At 31.0% G+C, this 12,491-nt stretch overlaps 1 protein-coding gene across 2 annotated transcripts in view; it reads right to left on the reverse strand.

Annotated features, from left to right (window-relative positions):
- Drgx (Dorsal root ganglia homeobox) overlaps nt 1-12,491 on the reverse strand; it is a 130,825-nt gene that overhangs the window by 59,325 nt on the left and 59,009 nt on the right. For both annotated transcript variants that reach the window (XM_076408734.1, XM_076408727.1), the window contains exons 5-6: nt 8,571-8,684; nt 8,268-8,512 (exon numbers count right to left, since the gene is read on the reverse strand). In XM_076408734.1, the coding sequence (XP_076264849.1) occupies nt 8,268-8,512; nt 8,571-8,684 (359 nt within the window). The remainder of the gene's footprint in view (nt 1-8,267; nt 8,513-8,570; nt 8,685-12,491) is intronic.

The following is a 12,491-nucleotide window of genomic DNA, read 5'->3' on the forward strand; positions in this document are numbered from 1 at the left end:
TGATTTGGCCTACCCATTGTAATATTAAATAAAATAACTATGTAATTTAGTGAGTAAATATCTAACACCAAAGAGAGAAAAATAAAATATTTTTAGCAAAAAAATTGAACCAACTTCAAAAAGTAAATAAAGAATTCACTAAAAATTTAAAAAATAATTAAACCTACTAGTGTTAAAAATACACAAAAAAAACATTTGAAATAAAATATGTAATAATAATCGTTGATTTTGAAGTCGCTGTCGAGCCCAAACATTACAAAAATAATAATATAATTTTGACATATAAAAAAAATGAAATTACCAACAAAACTGGTTTAAAATATTTTTTTGTGTTAGAAATCTAAGTCTGATTAATTTTATATATACATTAGGATTCGAACCCGCGGCTATCGCAAGAATAGGAGCACCGTCCCATCGCCTTTACCACTGCGCCACCAAGCCGGCGCCAAGCAATTATTTTTTGAAGTCGGTTCAATTTGTTTGCTAAAATATTTTATAACTTATAAAATAAAAAATATCTATAACGTAAAACATAATGGAATGTTATTAATTTATAAAAAGTGCAGAAACCTGATGAACCTCCTCAATCTATCACAAACAAACCAATTGACGTAAATCAACCGACAAAATACCAAAACGAAGAAAACGAAACGGCGAAAAGTCGTTGGTAATTGAGGACCTGTCACTGCCGCCCGACAGACCAATTAAAACGCTCGGTATATGACATCATCCCGCGGCCGGATTCGAGATTTTAAATGATGGATCGGTTAATTTTCGTTTGGCCTGCGTGATGTTGTCAATTAACAAGTGTTTAAATTAATTATTTAATAATTACTGGTCATGTTCCAGATAATGTAATGTTATTTTCGGGCCTTAAACGGCCGTTAATGAAAACAGTTGTTGGTTAAATATTGTCGGGTGTTCGCGGGGTGAACTAATTTACAGACACTCTCTCGGCTCGAGTTTTAATTGTTACGGATGTGAATTTAATTAAGGAGACTTTCTAGATGGATCTGTTGTTTAATGATGAATAAACCTTGACGTTTAATTACATTATTCGGGAATGATGTCTTATTGTCCAGTTTTTTTAAATTACAGACCCCACAACGTTACGTGAATAATACAAAGGCTAAAAATGTCAGCCTTCAAATCGTTTTTGTAACACGTCTCAATTTATTTATCAATGTGATTTGCTTTAATATACGCATTATATATACTAACCTTGGAAACTATCGACTATTTTCGCAAAATACTCGAACTAGTCGATAATAAAAAAGGAGCAACTGAAAATAGTAATTACTATTTCAGTCAAATGCACACTTCTACTGTTTTTCTATTTGTGAAAACAGGCGGACATATACGAATTACTTCCCGTACAAATTTTGAGACAGGAAAGTTCGGAGATAATTGTTTGATTATTTCTGCTGTGAAGATCAGTTAATTTTAAATAATTTTAAAGTAGCAAGTGGCCGTGCGACCAAAGATATGGAATAATGATCCTAAATATATTTCATCGTATTTTAATACTGCCTAAATATTAATGGAATAATGTAATAAATGTAATTGGTTTATTTCTATTTCATTCCAACATGGGATTAGTATTTTTTTTTTCTACCCATGGCACGAAAGTAAAACGAAGATGTACATATTTCTTATCGAAGTTTATTTGGAGAATAAAAGGAACGTAACAATTAAAATAACATTTTCATTTTGAATGGTGTAAAATTATTTTCATATTTTATATATTTGGCTTGATTGTAAAGATGAACGAAGTAATGACCACTAAATATTTGTATTTAACTAACTAACTAAATATTTGTAAGTATTGTATCTTCTCAATCAATTTTTATCCACTATTTAACCATCGCATTCTTTTTAAATACAATAATAATTTTGTTTATAGTTAGTAAGGAATATTTTATTATTAAGAATATTATTATTTGTTAAAATTTGAATAAATGAAGCTTTAACATTCAACAGGCTTCGAGACACTTAGAAAATTGAAAATTTTAATAAAAAAAGGCTCAATAATTGTCAAAATAACATAAAATTATCAATCAACGTTGTTCTTTTTACCATATTACGTGAATTAATAATCTTTCCAAAAATAGAGTTCCAAAGTGCTGTGATAGCATATAATACATAATATATTATTATCTACAATAATACTAAAAACAAAACATAAAACCATATAAATGACATATAAATCTATATAAGCATAAATTGAGTAAAAATCAGTCTAATGAAACTAATAGGTCAAAAAATAGTAACTAAAAATGAAAATGATAAACTGAAACAGTCGATAGTAAAAAGTAGTCAAATTAGTCGAACCGAAAATAGTGACTGAAAGTGTCAATTACTAAACGGTCTATAGTCGTTTTCAGTCGATAGTTCCCAACGCTAATATAAACTGGTCCTTTTTGGTCTATCTTAGTGTTTATGAATTGTCATTTTAATTTCAATAATAACATGATTAATTAGTAAATATGATTAAATATTTTCTATTATTATTTATTTTATGCTCCACCTATAATTTTTTTATATTATCAATAATTGTCTAAATATATTGTCCCACATTAAAATCCGCACCTCTATGACAATTTAATGAAACTATAATTCTACATTATTATTACGTATATCCAGATTAATATCCACATAGTAATACTAAACATGATTTGTGGATACAACGAAAATAAAGGAATAACTAATGTTGACAGACCAAATTGACCTCATAATTTCATAGTCTAAAACCTAGGAAACTAAATTAATTTATGCAGACCAACCAAATTCCATTGAAATAGTTTCTTTTCTTAATCAACTAATTCGGGAATTTCGAATTCGGAAAATTTTAAAATCAATGGATTTGGATTACAATTATACAACATTCAGGATTTCGTACTGTAAATCCATTATCGTGACTTTGCATGAAAACAACGTTAAGGAAGAGTATAAACCTGGCTCCTTGTGTTCGAAGTGAGTAACTAACAGAAATCAGACAAGTAATTGTATTATAAACATTAGTATTTTGAGTGCTAAATAAAATTTGCCCTGCATTTTCAGATTTAGCCCAAACTGATTTCTGACTCTTCTCCGATATTTTAAATGGGAATATATAATATATATTTGTTTTAAAATTGAATCTAAAAAAGCACTCTCCAAAAATACTTAAAGGCTAGAATTTTGAGGTTTAACAAAATATTATTACCATGAGTTTTAGCCATAAATTAATATTAATATATATGTTTTCTAAGAAGAGGTCTGACAATCTGATTTAATAAGACATGTTCTTTAGTTCTTTTAATTACCACCCTAATAGCTAAACAGTGATTTTCTTAATTTTCTTTTCTATGTGAGCTTTAAGAATTGATAGAAAATGCAAAATGTTGTAGTTGTGTAGAAAAAACTGAATGCAATTGATTAAGTCCATTATAGAAAGACTACTTCATGGTACTTGGCTGTTATTGAATATATACTAACAAAACTAAAAGCAAGAAATGAAACCTAGACTTGTATATGGTTGCTTCTGAGATAAAAGAGAACGTAAGGAATCATGGAGAAATCTTCGATAATAAATCAATCCTACTTATTCTTGAAAGATTACCAATGTAGGACTAATAATATTTACTTGATTGTAATTAAAAATTAAATTATAGTATTAATGTTCTTCGATTGGACTTGGTCATTGTGGAAACTTAAAGCGATAATGGTTATAATTAGATCTTCGATTTTAATTCTGCAGTTGGTTGTGAAAAACGAATCAATGGATTTTATAATCTGGAGATATTTTCGTTCAAATTTCAGATCTAATCCAATAGACTGAACGCATAGATCGGACCTTCCACAATATTGGCGAATTGTTGGAGTATTTGTTAACCGGAAAATTCAACAAAATCAGTATTTAATTCATCTATAACCAATATTCAATATTATTATTCTACAGCAGTATTTGTTAAAGTCCGTTATATCTCATTCCGCAAATCTACTTACTTTTTGATCTAAAACTAAAAATAAAAATATGCTCCCTAAATTATTTTAGTTATATATATCTTGCTTGGTGGCGCAGTGGTAAAGATGACAGGACGGTCTTCCTATTGTTGCGATAATCACGGGTCCGGCTCCTGCTGGGGCATGGTTCTAAATATATTGTTGTGACTGTTTAATATGTGTTAATGTGCTAGGCAAGAGTGTAAAATCCGATCAGGAAAATGATCCCAGTCACGCAAGTAACCAGGCTGGGTAAGACCGGATGTCTTCTGAGATTATTTCTAAAGTTGGTCACTTGCCAGTCGGTAGGTTTAATGTGGAGGACCGTGGTTCGGAGCACACGTTAAACATATGTTAGGTCCAGTCCAGATAAACCACTAGTTAGTAAAAGGAGACTTTAAAATATATATAAAAAAGATAATATAAAACATATTTTATAAGTGGCATTGCGGGTTACATAGAGCTAAAATAATTTAATTATAAATCAATTATTGAAAACTATTTTTTAGATTTTACCGATTATGCTCAACACCTATTATTATAGTTTTTATAGAATTTTAAAGAACTTTATAGTCAATATAAGATTTAAGCCTAAATAATCGATCTCTATCCGAGGAATTTGAAAGCTCCAATCACATACAACGTCAATTTACTTATGGACGAAGCTATAGCATTAAAAAATCAGCCACTATTAAACCGATAAACATTATTTATCTAATAACTCCGGCAAATAAAATTAAAGCAACAATTCGTGCAAACAATAAACGCACTTAAACGAAAACGAAGGTTAAAAACGCACTTAACGCTAATAAAGCAAAATTTACGACACGATATCTTTAGTTTAACTTTATAGACCCATTAATAATCCAGTAAAACTTAATATAAGCCTTTACACATCGCTTTTGTTGTCTGACTATATATCCATTAACATTTTTAATAGAATAATGTACTGGGCTTGACATTTTCTATCGTTCCCAAAGAAAAGCTATGAATAAACATACTACTGTAATATTATTTACGATTGAACAGATTCTAAATTACTTTTATAGTGCTTTGATTAATAAATGTTCGTTTCATTTCAATCTATTTTCTCCGTATACACAATAAAAATGATTGAATTCGATCGTATCAATTACACTATTGTTATTGCAGATGTCATTTCATCATTTATAACTATTTATTGTAAAATATTGTTAATTTTTCACCGAAAACCTACGTAATATGTTATTTGATAATAGAGAGTATAATAGCTGCTCATACTACCATGTATAAGTTTAAAAGATTTATAATTAATTGGTAAAAGAACCCCATTTCAGAAATCGAATTTAACGGCTTAAAAGACTAAAACTAAAACTAAAAAAATAAATAACTCGTTTTTATTTTGTTTCAAAAGTCTTACAATTTTTTATCACAACACATTGTTACAAGTTTATATTTAATATGTTTTTTATTAATAATTTTTAGTGTCGCATCTATTATTAAATAATTTTATGTATTCTGCTATTTTTTTAATTATTGACAACAATTGATACCATATTACGCAAAATATTTTCCATAATTTTTTACGATTTCTTGTGTTGAAAAAAAGATGTGGTTTGAGTTTTTTGCATTTATGAGCATTTCAATGCATGTCTATTAACAGCCACTTTTGCCTGCTGCATCGACCTGAATAAATAGTAATCAGAAGACGATAAATCTGATGAATACGCTGGATGCGACAGAACTTCTCATACCGCTGAGCTTTTTTGCAACAATAGGTCGTTCAATTTACTCAATTAACATTGACAAACATTTTCAGTAAGAGTTTCAGTCAGTTGGCAGTGCATAACACAATATAGCTTGTTATAGTGTTTTGGACTAATCCATGACTTTTTGTCCTTGACAAATGCGTAAATTGCAATGTATTGCAGATGTCCTTTCATCATTTATAACTTTTATCACTGTTTATAGATATATTATTATAGATTGTATATGTTAGAATATTGTTATTTTTTCACCGAAAACCATATTATATTGATAAGGGTAACCATTTTATTGCGATTCGTTGTTTCAAATTATAACACTCGATTATTATAATATCATCATGTCTTCTTACCTCATCAAATATGTAGGATACTTTATGGGCATCGGATATTTAGCTTTAATGTTAATGTTAGTACTAAAGGTAATGATAATTTTTTCCTGATACCTTGTAATATCAATCTTCTTTCTCAATCGGAATGTTTCAGCTTGATGTTCAGTTCAATCATTTATTTATTAATGTTAGTTAGCTTTAACACATTACATTTATATTGGTAATACTAAATGCCTAAATCGATTAAGTTTGTTCAACCCAAGTTTAGAAGATATGACCACTGAATCTCCAATATAAACCAAATAGATTAAATTAAAAATATACAAGTATCTTGGCTCACTGGTGTAGAAGAGAGAGTTCAGTTCAATTTAGTGGTCGTCTAAGATATAAAAAAATCAGCGTTATTATGAACTTCAATAGTTAAATCTAAAAGTATCTGTATGGAGTCTGTAGAATAGATATGATTGAAGAGGTGGTGATGATAAAAAATGTGAGACAAGTCAATAAGAATATATGAGGAAGAAATGTATATGTGTTGTATACACCATACAACACATATACTAATACGACCCTAATTATTCGAAAAAAAATGGTATTGTCTGTTCAAAGTTATTTATACATACGTCATTTTAATTTGTGACGTCAAAACGTCGCAATGTTGCCGCATCAACTCTGAGTTTTAGTTCAGTTTGGCTGTCACATACAACAAAATTCTAATCTAAATAAAATAATTGATCAAAAAATAAATTGATATAAAATATAATTATAGTATATCTAAAAACTATAGTTAATTACACTACAGCCACAATAGTTTATAAGTTGGAGTTATAACATATTAACACTATTGCTTTCAAGAATTTTGCCTACGCCTGACAACCGGACGACCTTGACGTATCATTCGTTTACGTATTCGAACTAATCAGATATTATTGTGTCTCCTTTTAACTAGAATAAAATGAGAAGGAAAACAGTGTCTGATTCTAAAACGAATTTACAAATTGCGGCAAGCAATACATTAAACATCTTGATGACGAATGTATAAAAAACATTGAATATACTATATGTTTAATCTAGCAATGAGATGTGATAAGCGAAGTGTTTAGAAATAAGGGTTTCGTTTATATTGAAATAGGATTTGTTTGACAGTTTTTGCCTGTAGTTTTCCAATAAGTCACCATTTCTTTCCATTAAGATTAAATTGTTTTCTTGAAATCAGTTAAAAATACTCAAAAAGTTTTTTTGTTGCAGACCGTTGTAATTGATAATTTTTTAATTTTACACAATAGGAAACATTGTGCCTTAATTAATTATGCATTTCCTACTAATTTATTAGTTATTTATTATCACATTTGTGACATAAACATACATCCATGTAATTTAAAACTATTGTAAAAAGTAGCTAAAATCTATAGTAGATTACCAAATTATTATGGTTTTAAGATACTTCATTAATAAAATATTTAATCCTAAGTGAACAAACAATAAACGTATATTATATTCCTAGATCCGTAAGTGAGTTCATTTGTCGATTAGAGAGTCGAAAGCGCCCAGACATATTTGAATAATTAAAGAATTCAACACATACTTCGGATAAAGTGTGTTATTATATCACCTTGGCTATGAATAGCCGCCATGTATTTAAAGGAATTTAAACGATAGATGTACCCTAATTATTTAACGCACCTTGATGATTTCTACGGTAATTTTCACATAGCAAGGAGAATAATAGAATTGTTTTGCCCTGTTTTGTTCTATCAATGTTTGAATTCTTACAAGTAATGAACTATAACATATACTTTTAAAAAATTACGTATTAATTAAAAATATTTTATTTATTTAACTTAAAATTTTTAGTCACTAAGAATATTAATGATTTCCAATGAAAATAATTAAGCGACTTTTATTAAAATGTAATAAATTTGGATATGGATAAAATATAGATTTTTCATTATATATAAGAGTGAATTAAACGGAAGCCAAAAGGTTGCAAAAAATAGAAATTGTCAAATAAATGTTGGTTTCCATCAATCATTTCCAAACTATAAAATAAACCCTTCAATACTGTTTCACAAACATTATACTTGTAATATAATATAAAACACTAGCATAAAATATAGTAGAAAAACCTTTGGTGTAAATAACGCAACTTTTTACAAAAAAAATACTTGTATTTCTTCTAAAAGTATTTAAAAAATTCAATGTAACTTACCTATCACCAAACGGAAACATATGGGAAAATGTTGAAGCTTGTATTGATTTCGGAGGTTCGGACGTAGCCGATGGTGCTGGACTGCTATGGGATGACGGCGGAGTAGACCTATCGGCTTCGGTAACTCTTCTACTTTGTTCGGGGCTGTCCCTATCCATCGAACTCCGACTCGAACATTCTCTTTCGCGAGCTACTTCTTCATCTGGTGTAATTTCCGGCGAACTAGTCGTTTGACAGTCTTCTACCTAAAACCCATCATATTGTGAGAAACGGTTATTTTCCATGTCGTAAATGCGTACGTACTTTTTCTTCTTTGGTTTCACCGTCTCTTTTGAGATCAATGCCTTCGCGCTTCCTTTGTTCTTCTTTCAGTCTTTCAGCTTTTCTCCATTTGGCACGTCTATTTTGAAACCAGACCTGAAACAATAAAGGCATACAGTAGAAATTTATTCCCATAAATAGATGTATATAATTTAATGAAATAGTCGCAAAAATACTGAATGATTAATATTAGACTACTATTCAATATTAAACTAAATTATTAGTACATATACAATCTCGGCTAAACTAAGCCATTAAAATAAACTCTGATATTGTGCTGTTATAATATTACTATATGTGATACATATACAGTGTGATATGTATTTACTATATGTATATTGTGACCAAAAATAACAAACACAAATATTTTATTGTTATGCATCGTTTACATGAAGCTATTCTTTCTTAATCTTAAGAGGTAGCAAATATTGCTCAAATTCTTTTGAGTTTCTCATGATAGTATTCGCCACCAAAGAACATTGGTCGCTTTTCTATTAAAGATCTGACTCATATCACTCCATAACTATCACTAAGGACACTGTCGATTGATAATTAATGAAAGAACCTCATTCCAGAAATCTAATTGAACGGCTTAAAAATCTGAAACTAAAAAAATTAATAACTTGTTTTTGTTTTGATTCAAAAATCTTGCAATTTTTTTATCACTGTTCTTTACTACAAGTTTATATTTAAAATATTACAGTAAATCATCAAGTTGTTAGTCTCGTATCTAGTATTCATAATGTAATTTGATAGTAATAAACAAGGTAATTTGATGTATTCTGATATTTTTTAATTTACTAAGACAAATATATATTAAACAAAATATTTTCCATAATTTTTTACTATTTCTTGTGTTAAAAAAAAAGATGTGGTTTGAAATTTTTGCATTTCTATAACATTTCAACGCATGGCTTTTAATAGCCACCTTTGCCTGCTGCATCCACCTGAACAAATAGTAATCGGAAGACAATAAATCTGGTAAGTACGCTGGATGCTTCTCATTAATTAACATTGGCAAAAATTTGCAATAAGAGTTTCGTTTAGTTTTGGCAGCGCATATTGCAATATAGCTTGTTATAGCGTCTTGGACTAACCCATGATTTTTTGCCCTTGATAATGTCACCAGTGTAAATTGCAATGAAACCGCGATGTTTAAACTATTCAATTGGCAATTCGTGCGATAGCCATTTCCCTTCTTTTGGATCTTTCTGATGTCAAATGAATGTCTGGGAACACATGACTCCTTAGCTACTAAACTGTCTGAAAGTTCTTTGAGTTTGAGTTTCATTATTGAAGGATTGCAATTCATTGTGTTTGAATTGTTTTGGTCCTCCACACTGTGTTTTTTTTTGTGATACTGACATCAAAATCTTGACTTAAATCATGGAGTCTAGAGCAACAATTGGAATATGATTAGCTGTAGCACTATAGGTTTCTAAAAGTGTGAGATGAAGTAATGAGAGTTCCATGACTATCAGCTGTATACATCAAGTAACCCGATTTTATTAAATGAAAAACTGTTTATGTAGAGAAATGTTAAAACTATCCAATTTAACAGTCAACAGAGTTAAATAAATATAGATGATCAAAATATTGTTATCCATGACAAATTAAGGATATTAAGGTTTTTTTAAACGTATAATATTATTTATATTTGAGTTTTTCATTATTCAATCCTGAGCTAACCAATGTTTCACTAGTTTTCAAATTATATATAAATCAATCGACAAGGATCCCCAAGGGACGAGTCTAACGTCGACGAGGGCAACGGAGGCCGCCCGCACATGTAAAGTGACACGCAAGTGGCATGGGAAACTAGCTGGAAACGACCTACTCCCCCACGTCCCCACACACTCCCAGTAACCTGATACCTTAATGATAATTGCGATTCTGAGTTTCAAATCGAATTTCGCGTCGTACGTTGTATTTTGTTTCGTGAATTAGCCGTGGTGTATTTATTCAATTATCCAGTTTTCGAGTACGGAAAAGGACGGCGGCGGTGCGGTGAGGAACGAAGGGAGCGGCGGTGGTACGAAGGTGGGGTAGGATCTACGCTCGAAAGTTTTATGGCTAATTCGATTGCGCCGGTCCAATTTGTCGAATTTATAACTTGCTTAGAAGAATAATTCGTTTTGGTTGCTGTTAATAAGTTATTTGTTTTTGGAGCGCGAGTCTCGCCCTGCTCCTGTTTAAATGTGTGTGTCGGTATGAATGGATCGAATGTAAGGCGATTGAAATTAACGCTTAAATATTTAGTGTTTGAATACATTATATCAGTGCAATATGTCTAATATCTTATCAAATTAGACGGGAAGGTAAAATTTAATTCGAAAGTATACTGAATAAGGAAAATTCAATACTATGTTTTATTTCTAATTGTTTCCCCATTTGGATACAATTCGAACCTCTTTTAATAGGTCAATTAAAAAGTCCCCGGCCTACCATAGTTAAATACATATTTTTGGCGAAGTCAGTTTTTCTTATTCAACATAATTCCCTTCAAGGGTAATACACTGATTATAGCGACCTTCCAAATGTTTGATACCTTTTTTGTAGTACGATTGGTCCCTTGCCTCAAAATAGGCCTCAGTTCCCAGCATTTTTTTTGAGATCTGAATAGTCACTGGGGGCCAGATCTGGAGAATACGGTGGATGAGGAAGCACTTGGAAGCCCAGTTCATGGATTTTTGTCATCGTTTTCACTGACTTGTGACACGGTGCATTATCTTGGTGAAGCAGCACTTTTTTTCTTCAAATGCGGGCGTCGTTCGGCGATTTCGTCCTTCAAACGGTCCATTAACGCTATGTAATAGTCGCTGTTGATGGTCCTTCCTTTTTCAAGATAGTCAATGAAAATTATTCCATGCGCATCTCAAAATACAGACACCATAACCTTGCCAGCCGACTGTTGCGTTTTCCCACGCTTTGGAGCGGTTTCATCGTGTGCAGTCCACTCGGATGACTGTCGATTGGCCTTCGGAGTGAAACGATGGAGCCATGTTTCAACCATTGTCACATATCGACGCAAAAATTAGGGCTTATTACGCTTGATCATCTTCAAACACTGCTCCGAATCATCAATTCGTCTTTGTTTTTGGTAAAAAGTGAGCTCGCTTGGCACCCACCTTGCACAGAGCTTTCTCAAAGAGCATACCCAATTATTCGTGAATAATATAATGTACACGTTCTTTGAAGTGTCTGCTATTTTATTCAATTTCAATTTACGGTCATTCAAAATCATTTTGTGGAATTTTAAAATGTTTTCGTCGGTAACAACCTGTTATGGGCGTCCAGTACGTTCACCGTCTTCGGTGCTCATTTCACCACGTCTAAACTTAGCATATCAATGATGATCCTTGATGTTCGATTTTCCTGGCGCAGTGTCAAGTCAGTCAGTCAGTTTCCCTTCAAAAAGCAATATTTTATAAACACGCGAAATTCCTTTTTATCAATTTTTCTCACTCAATTAGCTAAAGTTGCTTCACTCAAAATACTATAATTCACAAACTAATGATCCGACAGCTGTCAAATTTATACACGCATCTTTTGAGGCTTAAGGCTAACTAAAAAACGTATGGATTCAATTTTAGTAGCGCCATCTATGTGTCAGGCCCGGGACATTTCAATTGACCTGTTACAGTCCTCGAAACAGTAGTTAAACTTTACTAGTACTTTTGTGATGGCCTTAAACTCCTTGATTTCTTGGTTAAACACAATGATCACAATCAGAACTCTAATGGAGCTGGATCAGGTTAATGGGGAGTTAATAGGGTGGTGGTGTAAGGAGGAAAAGAGTGATCGTAAGGGAAAAACCAACCTCTTGAAAATAAAGTTCCTTATTGACGATTTGGCTAATAATTTGGCTAATTACAATAAAGCTCTAGTGATACCTTATACTAG

This window comes from Rhynchophorus ferrugineus, unplaced genomic scaffold, assembly GCF_030347505.1.
Source record: "Rhynchophorus ferrugineus isolate W39M unplaced genomic scaffold, kcgeb_rfMv2 rfM1, whole genome shotgun sequence".
Classification (NCBI taxonomy): domain Eukaryota; kingdom Metazoa; phylum Arthropoda; class Insecta; order Coleoptera; family Curculionidae; genus Rhynchophorus; species Rhynchophorus ferrugineus.